Source organism: Bidens hawaiensis, unplaced genomic scaffold (assembly GCF_021521415.1).
Source record: "Bidens hawaiensis isolate Kalapana, Puna unplaced genomic scaffold, B.hawaiensis_p1.1 tig00029000_1, whole genome shotgun sequence".
NCBI classification, from domain to species: Eukaryota; Viridiplantae; Streptophyta; class Magnoliopsida; order Asterales; family Asteraceae; genus Bidens; species Bidens hawaiensis.
This window is the reverse complement of record NW_027505140.1, coordinates 249858-267522: the sequence shown is the minus strand read 5'-3', so window position 1 is coordinate 267522 and position 17665 is coordinate 249858. Positions and strand designations below refer to the sequence as shown.

General features: G+C 34.7%; 2 protein-coding genes and 1 pseudogene across 3 annotated transcripts; 2 read left to right on the top strand and 1 right to left on the bottom strand.

The window, feature by feature from the left end:
• Nucleotides 1–1100: 1100 nt before the first annotated feature.
• Nucleotides 1101–7323, top strand: LOC143611002 (F-box protein At4g02760-like). The gene is made up of 12 exons (XM_077085333.1): nt 1101–1364; nt 3354–3529; nt 3651–3854; nt 3946–4056; nt 4124–4209; nt 4292–4413; nt 5102–5166; nt 5240–5312; nt 5508–5570; nt 6825–6889; nt 6973–7044; nt 7123–7323. Exons 1-12 carry the CDS (start codon nt 1134–1136, stop codon nt 7289–7291), a joined length of 1437 nt encoding a protein of 478 aa, XP_076941448.1. The 5' UTR covers nt 1101–1133; the 3' UTR covers nt 7292–7323.
• Nucleotides 7324–8172: 849 nt separating this feature from the next.
• LOC143611011 (membrane protein PM19L-like) lies at nt 8173–9651 on the top strand (annotated as a pseudogene). Its single transcript, XR_013149690.1, has 4 exons — nt 8173–8343; nt 9060–9279; nt 9379–9424; nt 9515–9651. The product of XR_013149690.1 is annotated as a membrane protein PM19L-like (transcript).
• Nucleotides 9652–15342: 5691 nt separating this feature from the next.
• Nucleotides 15343–16562, bottom strand: LOC143611007 (uncharacterized). The gene has a single exon (XM_077085337.1). The coding sequence runs from the start codon at nt 16276–16278 to the stop codon at nt 15355–15357; it is 924 nt and encodes a 307-aa protein (XP_076941452.1). The 5' UTR covers nt 16279–16562; the 3' UTR covers nt 15343–15354.
• Between the last annotated feature and the right edge of the window lie 1103 nt (nt 16563–17665).

The following is a 17665-nucleotide window of genomic DNA, read 5'->3' as shown; positions in this document are numbered from 1 at the left end:
TGATACGATATTTGTGACCCCATCATGTTTAATACTGATTTCCAGGTGTATAACACCTTTATTTTAAATAAAAAATAATTTTAAAATATATAAAATTAGTAGGTTTTAATTTTTAATTACCGTATAAGCAAAATATCAAAACTAAGGTCACAAACTTTAAACTTGAATGCTAGTTTTTATGTATCGTAGCAGGGGGTGACAAATGCAACCCATTTTGGGTTATTTTGGGTTTAAGTAAAATTTTTAGTGGGTTAAACTAAAAGAACAAAAAGATTGGAACGAGCCAGAAACCAAGATGGATCCAATAGAAAAATGGGTTGAAAAATGTTTAACCAGGCGTCGGTAAACATAACTAGACGCGGGTATGTGGGTAACATGAATCGGGTGCAGGTAGCCGAGAAACGTGCAACCTGGTACAATAGTAACACATAACCAAATAATTACAATCCCCCGATCCCATATAAGCTTCAAAATATTATTTTTTTTGGAACAACCAACTAAGTAAGATCGGATACTCTGTACGCAGCCCCCATTGGCTAAAAGTAGCCAGAGCCGGCCACGAGTCCGGTCGAACAGAGCCCCCAGCGGTCCACCAATTGAGGGATTCCCTGGATAAAACCCGACCCCCACGCCTGCCAAACGGCACGACAGCGAGGAGCCGGTAAAACCGGGTAAGATCAGGACTCGAACCCCTGACAAGCCAGGGTCATCCCTCATATCTCCCATATAAATTGGTGATAGTGAGGTTGAACCCCTACCTCTCACTAATAAAGTGAGTGCATCGTACTTATAGCTTCAAAATATTATATTATTATCTTTCTAATTATTTAAATTATATTATTAATAACAATAATTAATATTAATAATAATCATTAAAGGAAGCAGATGACGTCAAAAAACTAATAAAAAAAGCAATAATAGAAGGTAATAAAAAAACAAAGTCCTCCAATAAACACCTTTCTCTGTACAACCAATCCCGTCATACACGGACACCCTCCCACTTCCACGTGTCACTCGACCTTTACCATCACTCACATCACACACTCCATTTCACAATGGATTCCAATTCCATTCTTCTTCTCTCACTACCTTCACCCAAACGCTCCAAGCCTCCTTCCAATTCCAATTCCGACATGGACGCTCTCTTAACCTCCTTCCTATCACTCTCCGATTCGCCGTCAATTCACACTTCCTTCGACCGCTTGATTCAGTCCACGCCGTCAGATTCCGATCAGAACCGCTTGATTCAACGCGCTCTGCGTCTCGGAATGGTGTTGCTGGAAGCTGGAAACAGATCCGCCAGGAGGTGCTCGTCCGTGCATAACGCCGTTGTGTGGCCGCTCTCGCCGGATCTTACTGTTAAGGTATATGCTAGATCGATCTGATTACTTGAACCTACGGTTTTGGTTTCCGATAAGTGACTTCAGTTGAGTACAGTATGGCGTTGTTTCATATCTGATTGACTTGATTTTGTGTTTAATTAATGCGATTAGCTTTTGATTTTGAGTTTCAGCCTATTGTTCGATCTGTTTATGCCAATACTTAGATTACTGTTGTGTGCTCGTATTCTCGAGAATTAGGACAGTGAAGAAGAAGAAGAATATTATGAATTTAAGTTTAGTTTCAGGTGTTTCTCACCCGTGCTATGACTGATTCTTTATCTGATTGATTTAATTTTGTGTGTGCGTGTGATTGATTTAGAGTTTCAGCTTCTTGTTCGATCCTATATATGCTAATATTTAGATTCTTATTGTATGTTTTATATTCTGGAGAATTAGTATAGTGAAGAAGAATATTATGAATATAATTTTAGTTTCAGCCTTTCAGGTGCTATGACTGCTTCTTTATCTGATTATTTTATTATTTTGTTTTGAACATAACTCATTCTGTCGTATAATCTATGGAGTTTGGATTCTATGTCTATCTGGTTACGCAAACAGTTTTGTGGATGATTTTAGGCTAGGGAAGAAGGATGCGATGATTTAATTTTGAGTGTGTGTGATTGATATAGTGTTTAGGTTGTTGTTCGATTTGTTTATGCTGATATTTTGATTCCTGTTGTATGTTCATATTCTCGAGAATTAGGATAGTCAAGAAGAATATTGTGAATTTAAGTTTAGTTTCAGGTGCTTCTCACTAGCGCCATGACTGACTGCTTCTTTATCTGATTTATTTAATTTTGCATGTGTGATTGATTTAGAGTTTTAGCTTGTGGTTCGATCTGTTTATGTTAATATTTAGATTCCTTTGGTATGCATGTTCATTAGCTGGATAAGTAGGATAGTGAAGAAGAATATTATGAATTTAAGTTTTAGTTTCAGGTGCTTCTCACTCGTGTTATAATTGCTTCTTTATCTGATTGATTTAATTTTTTTTTGTGTGATTTAGAGTTTTAGCTTCGTTCGATCTGTTTATGCTAATATATAAATTATTGTTGTGTTTGTATTCTCGAGAATAAAGATAGTGAAGAAGAATATTATGATTTTAATTTTAGTTTCAGGTATATGTTAGGTTTACGCTTGGAATTTTGGATCTAGCTCGATCTGGTTATGCGGCGGTTTTGTTTGTGATTTTTGGTTTCGAGAATTAGATTAGGGAAGAAGGATGTGATGATTTGAGTACAGTATGCCTTTGCTTTTGTTTTAATTTTGTGTCTGTGAAACTAATGTGTTTAGCTTTTTCTTTAGATTACGAAACGGTTTTGTAGCTGATTTTTGTTTGTTATCTTGAGAATTAGGTTAGGGAAGAAGGATGCTATGATTTAAGTACAGTATTGAATTTAATTTGTATCTGATTGATTTGATTTTGTGCGCGTGTGATTCAGTGATTGATTTAGAGTTTCAGCTTCTTGTTTGATCCGTTTATGCTATTTATTTATATTCCTATTGTATGTTCATATTCTGGAAATTTAAGATGGTGAAGAAGAATATCAAGAATTTAATTTTAGTTACTGATTAATTTATTGTTGTGTTTTGTACTTAATCATTTGTATTGTCGAATCTAAGGAGTTTTTTTTTGGATTTGTGTATGCAAACTGTCTTTGTACTACTTTCTGTTCATAATTAGGATAGGGAAGAAGGATAATGAATTTTGTTTTGCTCATATGCGTGCTTCCTTACCTGATTCATTTGTTATTTTTCTTTTACTTGAGTTGTTAATTTTATATGATGTAATGAGTTTTTTATTTTGGAATCTATTTGATCTGTCTATGTAAATAGCTTTCTTTCTGATTTCTGTTACTTCTTGTTGGTTTTTAGCTTTACTCATCTGTCTTCTATAATGATTTGTTCTGATTTCTGTTACTTCTTGTTGGTTTTTAGCTTTACTCATCTGTCTTCTATAATGATTTGTAGATTTTTTCGATGCTTGATACACAAAGTGTGTGTTATGTCGCGGCTACATGCTCGTTCTTTCAGAAGTGTGCTATGGATCCGTTGTGTTTTGCTAACATTGACTTGGCTACATTAGTCCCTAAAGTCAACAATGCTGTGGTGTCAACTATGATCAATCGAGCTGGAGATGCACTTGGGTGAGACACTGAGACCATTTATTACTTCACGTGTGCAATTTTGTCCTTTAAAAAAGGTTTAAACAGGCTGAAATTGTCATCTGCTCGTGTAATTCTACTTAATAGTTTTTGTTACTCTCAGGTCTATAAGGCTTGGTGTATTGCCAGCCATTCCTGCTGCACCTTTCTTTTCCTCTCAACCATTAGTCTATTGCATTAGGAATGCGAATGATGCATCAGGATATTCATGGAATGATAAAAGATCGAGGCAAGGTAAGGAATCTTCCATTTTAACAAGATCCTGTCTGAGTTCTTTGAGCGGCAATTGTGGTGCACCTGGGTACGGGTATGAGTTCTTTGTTATAAAATGAACTCAATGCTTTCAAGTGTCTGTTATATACTGAAAATTGAATTGTAATTTATCTTGTAACTGAAAGGGTTCATTTGAGAAGATTACATCTTTACAACATTGAAAGAATGGACAATGCATCCCTCTTGACATCATTATCGGCTTGCCCTAATCTCCTTGATCTAGAAATTGTGGGCCTGTAAGTACTTTACTAGTTATAATCATAGTTAATGCATTAACCATTAATAAGAAATCTGTAATGATAGGCATGTTGAATTGAGGCATACGCTGGAGTCAATAAGTAGAAATTGCCCCTTGATAGAACGTTTGGTTTTTGAATCTTCAAAAACAGGTGTGAGCCTCTTTAAAAAATTGGTTTTCTTGTCCTTAGTTTCTTAGAAACAATTAAATAGTACTTATGTTCTTATATGCAGGTAGAGATGACGGTTTGAAATTCCCAACCTGCAATGAGTTTGTCCTAAACTGTCCTAACATAACCACTTTAGCACTCAAAGGATTTAAGTTACATGACTACAAGGCTCGTATGCTGGTAAAGGTAGGTACACAAATCTGAAATTTCATATAATCAAATATGATCATTTTAAGCCTGGAAAAATGATCGGGTTAGGTAACCGGTCATTTAAACATAGTATCGCTTTGGGTTGGGTCAAAATGCTCTTGAGTGGAATAGGTTGTTTTATAATAAAATAAATATCAAAATGTGTTCACCCGCTATATTTGTTTTATGGTGGCTAGTGGTGATGGCAAGCGGTGGCTGGGACCGCTAGGTGGCGATGGCGGCGGTGGTGAGGATGGCTATTGATAGAATTTAAAGAAGAAAACATATACAGCACGCAATGAATGTTTTTATTTTAATCAAAGAAAACAAAATAACATGTATGTTGAATTTTTGTGTTAAATATAATTTAGAAGGTATCTAATTATATAATAAAAATAATACAAGATAAATGCCAACAAACTTAACAACGGAGAGGTAAGATAAGCTCTATAATATATGATAAACTCTAATATATATCGCTAATATTCATGTTAGCGGCGGCTGGTAGGTGTGATGGCGGCGAACAGCGGCGGGAGGTGGGTGGTGCTGCCGCTTAGACCCGTTCTAAGTTATCAAGTTTTATAAAAGTGATCTGTTTGATCCATTATATAATTTGAGTGGACCTAATCAACTCACTTGACAAAACAAAAATGATCCAATCAGCTTATAGTTTTTCTTTTTGCAGGGGTTACGAAAATTGAAACATCTTGATCTTTCAACATCTTACTCTTTCACTGGTGCATTTTTAAAGTAAGTAACCTGTGTGTCGGTTTTGCTCGACTGGTCTTTAGCGGGGTTTCTGACTTGATGTTCATGATTATAGGAATGTCAGCGGCAATGGTGGTGGTGATAATTTGGAGGTGATGATTTTACGGGACTGCATGCATCTAAAGGAGGTAAGGAACCTTGCTTTAAGTCTTTTTTTCCATTGCACACCGCTGCGTTGTGGTCTTTTACCATTTTACCCTTATCAATCACATTGCCCATGTTTATTTTATCACGGAAAAAATGGTCAAAAACCACTGATTTAGCGGTATATGGATTATAACTTCCCTACACTTGTTTATCTTCTTTATTATGATTACCTGCAGAGTGAAGTTGAGCGATTTATTGCAGCTGTTCTAGCTGGGGAGTTCAGGCTCCTTAGATATCTTGTACGTTTATTTTAAATACCTTTATTTTTCCATTTTTATAAATAGTTAAGTTTTATTTATATTCACAAAAACGAGATTACCTTTAAAAGAGAAAACACATTAGGGGCAAAAAAACGCGTCTAATGTAATTATAGGTAAGAATTGGTCGAAATTAAGGCCGGCAGGAGGTTTATATGTAAAAATATCTGACGGGATAGAAGACATCACAAAAGGATTACTTGATAAATAGGTTGACACATAGTCATTAAAAGCGCTGCTTTTTTGCGCCTAGGCGTTTTTTCAGTAGAAGCGCGTCTTCAGCGACCTCCATAAAAGCAGGCGCAATTTTAGGGAATTTGTCGGTACTTGCCTATTTTTTTGATTTTGTTTAGCTTGATTTTATTTGAGGTTTTTTTTTTGATTTATCACTTAACCTAATTAAACAACTTACCTAAAATTAATGGCTTAACAAAATTAACTAAAAATGATCGACAACTGGCTATTCAATATCATAAGAGGCTACATACCAGAAGAGTCAAGAGGTTAGTAACATTTTTACTATTAATCTAAACATGCAACTTGTAACAGTGATTGATTCTCTCATTCTGATGTTTTTCAATTTAATTACTTGAAGAGTTGAAGATGACTGCTTTTATTTTAAAGATGATGAAGAAGATTTGTTTTATATAATATACTACAAAGTTTGTTTATTGTTTGTGTTATTTGTAATCAACTGCGTGCGTATGATCAACTGATTCATGAAAAAACTATCTATAATCTTCCATAATAATGAGAGACTGAAAGTTACCGATGTGATCAACTGTTTATTTTAAGTATTTATTTAGTAGAAGAAATTTGAAAGTTTTATGTAGCCATATTTGAAAAAGTATTTATATATTTTCCATTACAAGTTTTGTTTTCGATTTTTTTATTTAAGTGCGCTTTTTTTTGTTGAGGCCCACGCTTTTTTTGCGCCTAGCGCCTAGGCCCTCGGAGAGGCCTTTGCGTCTTAAGTGCGCCTAACGCATTTGATAACTATGGGTTGACATGCAAAACAAACGAGAGACGCAACTTATGGTTGTAAATAAAGCTTATTTTGTCGTACATAAATGCGCATCTCGGTCTTTGGGGATCTAGACTTTTGACGTGTTTTGTCATGTTCTACTCATTTTCATTTTGTTAGAAGATAACACATTATTTGACGGTTCGAGTCAAAATTAAAACACATAGTAAGAATTAGACCAAAGTTTGATAAAGTTTCTTATCTTTGAACAGGATATATCTAACAGGGAGGGTCTAGCATGTGAGGGTGACTGGAGCACTAGATGTTACAATGCTAGGTATTTTATTGTATATTATTTATTGTTTTATTTTTATTAAATTAAATATTTTGTATCTTAAATAAATCCGGTGTATTATGCAGTTTTATTCCTATACAGCAATTATTGGAACAGAGGCCTGATTTCTGTCTGGTAGTTGAATTCCCAAAAGGAAGGTATGCTTATTACTTAGGGCTTCAAAGTTGAAACCATATTTTAACCTTTGATGACATTTGTTTTATAACATTTTGCAGTTATATGGACACTGATCAAATGACAGGCAGTGATGTAAGTTTACCATCACCGTCAAGCAGTAGCCACACATCTGATGGATCAAGCACATCAGACGGAAGTTATAATAGTGATCACGGTAGTGGTGGTTATGTTATCGACGAAGAAAACTCAGACTACCTACTGACTTGAGTTGATAATTAAGAAGCATTAATTTGAATGTAGAGTATGATGGCTATTAAACCATTGGTCAATAACACTGGTCGGAAATAAGAATACCTACTGTTTTTAAGCATTCTTCCAGTTTCATGGCTGATACTTGATAGTTGTCTAATTGCTTTATTTAACTTAGTTTTAATTGGTAAGTAATTAATTAAATTTTGCTAAGTAAAGGTAACCTGGTTGTGTAATAAATGATGAGATATAGTTTGTAATAAAACCTAACTGTGTTTACTTAATATTAATCTTTGGCCAATGACGCCATTATTTGACAAACTTGAAATATTTGGGACAGGCATTCGAATATGAGACACAGTATTAGATTAGTTTTAAAATGTTTTACCGGCGTAGGATGGGTGTGATATACCTTATCCGATTAGTTGAAACACACATATGTTCATCGGAACGGGTAATTCTATTTATTTGATGATAATTTATTTATACTTTATTGAGCAATAAAGTTATATCAATACAGCTTTAGTTATATTCTAATTACTTAGATATAAAAATTTAAGAAATTGTAACTGACTAATTTTCTAACAAACTAACAGTTACACCGGATACCCATAAATATATTAAATACTCAATAAGTAATGAGTATGAATGCACACATACAAAAGGAGAAGAACGCATACAGAGGCAATAGCTTATAAAGTCATAGGGCCAAGGGGATGCTTACCCTCAACCTGGTGCAAGAGGAAAGAACTTAAAATCATTTCTTTGTACGGAAGCCATCACAAGGTTCAAACCCAAAGCAAAACATCATCCATAGAACAATCTAATATTAATGATTAATCAGTACCCTTACATATATATATATACACCTTAACATCCTATACCAAGAAGATAAAAAGTAACAAAGTCAATAAATCGTGCCATGGGTTCGAGTGGTGCTAAACCCACGACATTCTTCTTCTTGTTCGTGAACCTCGTTCTTTACTTGATCATCACTATAATTGCATCTTGGTTGGTCAATCATGGCATCCAAGACTCCCGTGAACAAGTAACAAAATGATTTGTTTCCGGTCCAAACCATTAAGGTCAAAACATTTAGTAGCATGTCAAAACATAAGAATTGACACAGGCTATGCCGTTACAAATATGGCTGCAAACAAGCTGAGTCGAGCCCAAGCTCGACAAGGCTCAACTTTGTTTCTAAAGCTCGAGCTCCACTCATGATTAGTTTTGCGATTCAAGCTATGCCCACTTATCATTTACTACTTAGTTATATGCATTTATAACTATGTAATATGTATTTTAATTATATATATATATATATATATATATATATATATATAATTTAGTTGCATTTAACGTAACTTTATATATAATGTAATTCATCATATAAATGTTTACTTTAACATATTTGACAAAAGTTATATAAATAGCATATTTATTTAGGCCCGCAAGTCAGCTTGAGCAAGATAAGTAAAGCTCAGGCTTATGTTCATTTATTAAACAAGTTTAGTTTTAGGCTCAGGATTGAGCTTGTTTAAGCTCCGCTCAATTCGATCTTTTAACGAGCAGATTTCAGTAACCCACGAACAGCCAAACTCATTTATTAAAAGAAAAACTAAGAAAAGTAACATATCACCATGTCAACTAAACATTTTTACCTGCTTACTAAAGTACATAGACATATTCAAACCATTTTCTTCAATGTTTTGTTTGGTAACCAATTTTAATTTTTAAATAACCTTTGATACAATGAGATGCATAACTTTTTAATGTCTTGTTGCAGCACCTGTTCTAAGTATCCCGGCCAGAATATTTCCGATATACTACCCGTTTGGTAACATGGCAACCGGCTATGTGGTCATCTTTTCTCTTTTAGCAGGAGTTTTTGGTTTTACAACTTCCCTCACCGGAATGACTAATGCCGCCCAATGGAATGCTTCTGATCTATATGCAGCTTCCGCTTCTTCTCTAATCACTTGGTCACTCACATTGCTTGCCATGGGGTACAGTCTTGTTATCTTTCTCAATGTCATAAAATATATGTAACCAATGACCACTGGTTAATCAACATGTGCTAATTAATTCATAAAATGTGTCTCTAGATTTGCCTGCAAAGAGATAGATATCGGTTGGAGTGGGTCTACCTTGGTACGACAATTTGATATTTGAAACCGGTTTAAATAGATATATTAGTAAGTTTTAAATTGCAATACAACACGATAACAATGTTGTGTGCAGCGTGTTCTAGAGGTCGTATTGATTATTGTAAGCGGGACGCAATTGCTTGGCATGATCGCGATTCATGCTGGGATTGAAGAGCTTTCAAGATATCGTGGGGGGATAGTTTAAGTACCAAATAGTATATTTCTGGGTGAAGTGGTGTTATATTAATTTGGTATTTGTTCTTCAATTATTATTTCCATATAAACATTGAGTTATTGAGCGTTTATGTTTGATTTTGATTCAACCCTATTGAAAATTCTTCTTCTTCTTTTTTTTTTTTTTTGGGGGGGGGGGGGGGGGGGTTTATACTTTATAGGTAGGGCTATTCACGAGCCGAGCCAAACCGAGCGAAGGCTTGCTTGTTGCTTGGTTCGTTTACAACCGAACCGAATGGCTGAAATTCGAACCGAGCGAAAAACAAAACGAGCCAAAATCGAACCGAGCATTTTTCGATCGAACATCGAGCGATTTCGAGCATTTTTTATTTCTTTTTCACTTTAAAATTTTCAATAAGAAACAAATTTCAAGGTTGTAAATAATATATTTTGTAAACAAATTAGTAGTTTTTAGACAAACGTATAGCATGTTGTAAATTTTTAAGAGAAAAAAAGTTTGAAGTAAGATATAATGAACATGTAAATAAACTTTTAGTATACTGAAAACTTGAATCGAACTAATTAAACTATAAAATTGACGGAATATGAACAATTTAAAAGCATTTAAAAAGTTGTATATACTTATATTTTATGTGTGTTGTCTATATATTTATATATTTGCTCATATATAATTATATATAAAATAAATTAAAAATATTCGAGCCGAATCGAATCGAGCGGACCTTTGCTCCTTGCTTGGCTCGTTTACAAACCGAACCGAGCAGAGCGGCTCGTTTACAATCGAGCGAAAAACGAGCGAGCATTTTCTGAGCAAATTCCAAACAAGCGGCAAACCAATTCGAGCGTCGAGCGATTTGGACGGCCCTATTTATAGGCCCCCACTAAACTTGTTAATGGCTATGTAATGTTCATATAATAATGGATCCAAATTCAATCTTCCAGTGTCTTTCACATGGCCCATGTCTTTTATTCTTTCCCTGCAAGAGATTTTGCTTGCAAGTCAAGTTATATTTAAATTTATCTTTTATTATTTTCCTAATTTTTTTTCATAATTTTCTATTTTTATGTCTTTCTTTTTCTATAAATTGTAATCTTTATTTAAAAAATAGAATAAGAAAAATAATCAAAGAATTGTCTTAAGTTCGGTTTCTCTTCTTCTCTCTTGTTCTTGAAGGTTAACCCACTCTACAGGTTTATCGGAATATTATATTTTCCTATTTTTATGTCTTTCTTTTTCTATAAATTGTAATCTTTGTTTGAAAAATAGAATAAGAAAAATAATCAAAAAATTATCTTAAGTTCGGTTTCTCTTCTTCTCTCTTGTTCTTGAAGGTTAACCCACTCTACAGGTTTATCGGAATATTGACCGTCTCAAATCAGTCTTTATCAATTTGGTATGAGCCTCTATCAGCGTCCCTGATCATAATCACATACTAATAAATGGTTTTCAACTCAATTTGATAATTATTTATTAGACAAAATAGCAAAACTAGTCCTTTATGTTTACACGTTTTTTCAACGGTTGTTCTTTCGCAAACTTAATAACAGAAAACATACCTTATGTTTAAAATTTGTTGCACGGTTCGTCCTTTTCACTAACGAGCGTTAAATTTGTCAGTTAAATCATCTCATGTGCAATGCACTTGAGGGTATCTTAGTCATTTTACTCCACTAATATATTAAAACAATATTAAAAAATATAATACATATATAATCATTTTAAAGAATTATTGTCCTTCATTTCTCTCTCTCTCTTCTTTCACTCTCTCTCTACACCACCACCGTCACAACGCCCGACGACCACCCACACCACCGGATTACCACCACCTAAAAATCCATATATCTAAAGGTTTTGGATGAGAGAAAGGTCGGTTTAAAGGAGGGAATGATGAAATCAGGTGGAACCGACAACCCTAGTGGCGATAAAGATGGATGAAGGCGGGAGTAGATGGTAGCCGGCGGATGAATATGGAGGTTGTAGTCGGAAGAAACACAGTGGGGATGTGTGTACTTGACTGACTATAATGAAGAACATGGAGGCTGTCCAGGTATTCATGACAGTGACTGTGACATTCGTCAATTTCGGGTCTTGTATGTATTCGTTTTTGTATTTGTATATTATGTAAACCGACCCGATTTTGTAAACCGAAGCTTATGTTATAATCAAAATGATGGATTTATGTTACAATATTGTTTCACACTTGTTGGGTCTTGAAAACATCCTATTTTTATTTTTATTTATTTATTTATTATTTATTATTTTTTTTTTGTTTTGTGCTTTTATCTTGATCCATTTTGTATGAAAACTCTTGTGTCTCACACCCATATTTGACCACCAACATTACCCTATATATACACCACCTTTCCTCTTCATTTTCTCTTGCTACAACTCCAAAAAAAAAAAAACTCTCTCAAACATCAAAGATTCAAGGTTATCTTCTTAAGTGTTCTTGAAGGTTTTTAGTCTTTCATCTTAATTAGTTTATGTAGCCTTATTAATACTTGTTTATGGTTGTGCAACATATATATAATATACACCCCTTGTTTACCTTTGGTAGTTACTTCTCCGATTCCGGTCGATGAGGTTTCGGACCTCATAAGGCAAGGCTTCATGGAGGACTTCGCGTCCTTGATATATATACATCTATATAACTTGTTCATACATATTAATCTTGCTTATTTTAGTTTGTTGGTCATGTTTACAAGTTCCATGGTTATGGGTTTTTAAGAGTCTATGCTTCGGTTTAACCATAAATAGCTCTAAACCGTAAACCGAACTTTGTTACTAGTTTTGTTAAATAATTGTTTAAACATACTTATTGTTAGATCTAAGTTTCTAAAATCATTTTTACAAATTATATGGTTATGGGTTTGTAGAATCTTACCTCGGTCTTAACCCGAAACACGATCCGAACCGAAAACCGAACTTTTGTTTAAAGACTTTATTGTTAACTTTTGGTTGTAAAACTTAAAGTATTTTTATTTTTACATTATTATACAAGTTCTTTAGTGTTTGAACATGTGGAAACCATCTATGAACTTGTTGTGAGATGGAAACCGAACCAAACCGATTCTTACTCGCTTAAGACACACAAGTGTGTTTTTTAGCCATCAAGATTTGTATATTTCTTTAAAAATAGTTACAAATTGATTTTTAAATATTTTCTTAAGTACTTGGAAATGTTGGATCCAACTTGATCTCATAACAAAGTTTGGACCGACAAAACCGAATACTCGCTTAACGTGCGTTGTTAATTCTAAAACAATGGAACTACATACTTGGTTAAGTCTTATTAAATTTTATTGAGTTATCTCATAACATTCAATATTTTGGAAAGTTGACTTTGGGTTTGACCAATTATCAAGACCCGAACCGACAACCCGAACACTCGATAAAAAAAAACCGTTTTAGTATCTTTATTCCAAAGGGATTTGCATTCTTGCATTTTACCCACCTTATTACTTAACATAGGTTGAGTAAATATTAAGGTTAGATACTTTAACCCGGTTTCGAGCAAACTTACATTTTTAAAGGGTTATTATTATAAATTCTTAAATAGTCACATTTTAAAACCTTGAACTTTAATTATTTACATTTCTCAACATTTATTTTGTTTAAAGACCTTCAAGACAGCCTTTCTAAATTCAAGACTTCTTTTCTTTTTAGGCATTGTGCGTTAAACTCGTCGTTCCGACAAATCTCCAAATTATCATCTTTCAAGTTTACTACTTGAAGGTGAGTACTTCATACCCCATTTTCCATCTTTTATTTTGGGGGTGACATTTCATACTTATTCAACAAAATGCTTTATATTTGAATCTTAAACCACAAACGTAGTTGTATACTTTACCTAAATAATTGCTCGATTTTGTGTTCTATGCTTATATGCCATGTGTTTATCGCTTTTGGTTGGTGGAACTATAAAATCCTAGACTATTTGGCATCCCCTTATAGCAAGGTGTCGTTAACGTAATGCAATTAACGATAACTATAAAATCCTAGACTATTTGGCATCCCCTTATAGCTAAGTGTCGCTAATGTGTTTAGCGATATCTATTTATCCAAATTACCACTTTTATTTATCGTTTCGTATGCAAGTTTTGTGGCTATCTTTATTATATACTAATATGATTAAACTTATGAATTGCTCACCAACCTTTATGTTGACAAACTTTATTTTATGAAATGTTGCAGGTTTGCATCTTGGTTGATTTATGATTGTGAAGAAAACGACATCAAAGACCTTAGGATATTAGTAAAAATGAACAATATCAAATTTGCCATATTTTGTGATATTTTGTTTATGGTTATTTTATGGATAATTGTTATGTGACATTTTCGATGTTGTGAAATGAAATGAGTTTATTAAATATTGTCACTTTAATTAGTGTCATGTGCTTATGGACAATCGTTACATCTCGGCATGTTCCGCCGCCTTTGGTCGGGGTGTGACAGTGACCGGATAAGTTCGTCGGTGTAGTGGTGGTTGACGGTGTTTAAGTCTTTCTCCCAACACAAACTTCGACAGCCAGATTTTATATATGGCCAACGATAGCAGAAGAATTAATCGGAGAACATCAATTTCAAATAAAATCATGAAATACAGTTTGGGGAAAATCAGATTTTAGGGTTTTGTTTTAAGGATTTTGTCATTTAAGATTTGTTGGATATGCAAAGAAGAGAAGACTGTTATCTTGGCGGTGGCGTCCATGGTGGTGGTGACGACGGTCCGTGAGAAGTTGGAGTTGTGGTGGTGAGGAACGTCAGTGAGAAGTCAAAGTTGTGATGGGGGTTGACATATATGTTTGGTGGTTGTTATGAAATCCCACCGTAATCTTGAAGCTGCGGCGGTGAGTGATAGCTGTCTAATTTTAGCTACAACCGGAGAGTTGGTGGTGGGTTGACGGTCGTGCTTGGTGTTGGCAAAGAGTAATGAGAGAGAGAAGAAACAGACGCTTTATTTGTTTTTGTTTTTATGTATAATTTATTTATTTATTAAATAAATAAATGTGTAAAGTTACAAAAGTACCCTCATGTGTGTTGCACATGACCGGATTTAACGGAAAAAGTTAACTAGGTTAGGAAGAAAGGACATAACGTGATAAAATTTTTAGGCATAAAAGATGATTTCTGTTATTAAGTTTACGAAAGAACAACCATTGAAAAAACGTACAAACATAAAGGACTAGTTTTGCGATTTTATATTTATTAAATGCTGACATGTTGTTTCCATTAGTCACTTTAAATCAGGGTTATGATATATTTCTTATCATAACCATAGTTCCTTATAGAACCATTATTCATTTTATTTTTTTTCAAATGGCAACTTTATTAAAAATGACGAAGTACCAAGAAACTAGAGTAAAAAACAAGCAACAAATTAAAAAGAAAGCAATAACATATGAATATTTGACACAGAAAAAACAAACTTAACGTGAATTACATAGTTTTGTGTTTAGTCTAAATGCAATAGCGAAGGTTAGTGAGGGCCCATTTCAAATATTGCTCAATTAAACCATAATATTGCTCATTTAAAAATAAATCACTTAAAACCAAAATTATATTAAAAAAAGCCAAAACAAAAAAAAAGTACAAATAAATGTTTCTAATAACCACAAGGGTGAGCATGAATGGATTCGGTCAAATACAAATAACACCTTAAAACCAAACCATAATCGAACCAATTTCTATTATTCATAGTCGATTTTCAACGACAATAATTTGTTTCCCACAACTCCCTACTCGTTTTTCCACGCAAACACGACCAACGAAAACCCAAGCCCACACGACTGGCCGAGATCCTTAACCAAGGGGCCCGACCAACTCCCCCCGGGTTGACCCGACCCCCACAACTTCTCTGCCGAAAGACAAGTTTGAAACAAAAACACCCCATTCCCCATTAACTTACCAAAAAACCAACTATAAACATCCCAATAAACCTCAACAGGCAACCCATCAACTAATATAGTATAGTTCCCTCTAAACTTCCACTGCAGCCTCTTAACTTGCAACACAATTTTACCGTCAATTCGGATCGAAAGAACCGGATCGTCACCCGGGTTTGCATCACACTCAATCAAGATCTCATGAACTTGACCCTTCCCACAAAACTGAGCAGTGGTTGAGTACAATTTCTTACCAAACACATGCTCTGTTTTTGAGACAAAAACAGAGTTTTTTGAAGAAATTATTGAATAATTCATCTTTTTATGCAATTCTTTCTCCATATCACCCAATACCAAGATCAACTCTTTGTTTACCACAACTGCCAAGTAGTAATTCTCAATGGGTTCAGGTGAAGAACTGAAATTAGCACAAGAAAGATCCCATAAAATGTTGATTGAATTTGAACCCATTTGTATGGTTTTGAACCCTCTTTTTTTGGAGAATAAACTGGACTTGATTTCTAGCATTGAGAGAGACTGGGATGTGGGTTCATTGATTTCAACTGAAAGGGCTTGGCCCATTAAGTTTTTGGACCAATTTATGGTGATTATGAAGCTAGATGAGCTGTGTAGTTTGCATTGGTAGACACAGGTTACAAGATTTTGGGTGTTTTTGATGTTGGGAGTGGTGGAAGTGAGGAGAGTGGTGCCTGATGAAGAAGATGCATCAGCAATTTGGACACCATTTTCTCCAAAACAAGATGGGAAATCCCTCATGTTTCTTGGTTTTTTAAACTTTTTACCTTTTTGCCCTCAGTTTGGGAATTGGGTTGTGGTAAAGTTAGGGGCTTTTTGGGGAAAAAAAAGAAATTTGCGAAGGTTCAAGATTTCTTGAATGGAATATGGGTTTAAGGGATTTGTGATGTTTCTTGAGTTTTACCTTTTTGTCCTCAATTTGAGACTTGGGTTGTGGTAAAGTTAGGGGCTTTTTGGGGAAAAAAAGAGAAATTTGTCAAGGTTCAAGATTTCTTGAATGAAATATAGGTTTAAAGGATTTGTGGGTGATATTTTATAACCCTCCTCTTAATTTGTGTTACAATAGTTCAAGATTTCTTGAATGAAATGAGAATTGAGTACATGAAGCTTAAAGGGTTAATGATATGGGAATTGTGTGGATGAAGCTAAAATGGAGTTGATTGAGCTCCAAAGGGTCAAAATTTTATTGAGTGAGATGGGCATTGGTGTAAATTGAGATTTGAGATTCAAAAGGGTAAAAAGATTCAAAATTTGTTGAATGAAATGGGCATTGTGTAATATTAATAAACATGAAACTTACATTGGTAAAAAGGTTCAAGATTTCATGATCTTTTGTTCGCAGAATGAGAAGTGTGCATGAAAGCTCAAATTGGTAAAATGGTCAAGATTTCTTTGTGTTTTGTTCAGAATGCTTTCCATGACACAAGAAATGGAATTCAGACAGAAAAGGACAACTTTTCTACTCTATTTCTCTCTCTCACACACACTAAATTCATAGGGAGAGAATTGAAATGATCGAGTGAGCCATTTCATGCTTAGGGGCCCTCTTTTTATGACTTCACCTTTCTTTTTTGGCACAATAAATTGTGTTTTCTCAACTAGATCTTTGCTTAGGAATGTAAACAACAATGATGAAAGCATGTTGGTCATACAGAGCTGAATTTTCCTTTCTTTATTAGGCTGAGGGGTGTGGGGCTTTAACGGGGGCGCGAGAGCCCCTCCGCTCGCGCCCCCAGGCGCGAGCACCACACCACCGGGGCGCGAGAGGGGCGCGAGAGGGGCGCGAGCACGAAAAACAAAGCAGGCGCAAGCCTGTTCGCGGGACCAGTATGGCGTAAAGGTGCATGGGATTGTGTGAAAGAGCCGTTGGACATTTAAAATGAGCCGTTGGGCTCTTATTTAATAAAAAAAAAAGTTTTTTCTTCCTATATATAACCCATTTCACATAAAACAATTACCACAACTTCAAAAAAAAAACCCAAAATCAACCCATCTTCCAAACTTTTTTTTAAAAACATGGCTGGAAATTGGTACCCAAACCTAGATTCAGATTATATTGACGACGATTTATGGTCGTCACCGCACCAATCGATGTTTTATTCGGAGCCGCAACAATCATCCGGCTTTC

What these genes read in the sequence shown, in the direction of transcription:
- LOC143611002 (XM_077085333.1), top strand. Translation starts at nt 1,134, where the DNA reads ATGGACGCTCTCTTAACCTCCTTCCTATCACTCTCCGATTCGCCGTCA. An exon ending in GATCTAGAAATTGTGGGCCT is followed by an intron (nt 4,057 to 4,123) that starts GTAAGTACTTTA and finishes CTGTAATGATAG; the next exon opens with GCATGTTGAATTGAGGCATA. An exon ending in GTTGAATTCCCAAAAGGAAG is followed by an intron (nt 7,045 to 7,122) that starts GTATGCTTATTA and finishes AACATTTTGCAG; the next exon opens with TTATATGGACACTGATCAAA.
- LOC143611007 (XM_077085337.1), bottom strand. Translation starts at nt 16,278, where the DNA reads ATGAGGGATTTCCCATCTTGTTTTGGAGAAAATGGTGTCCAAATTGCT.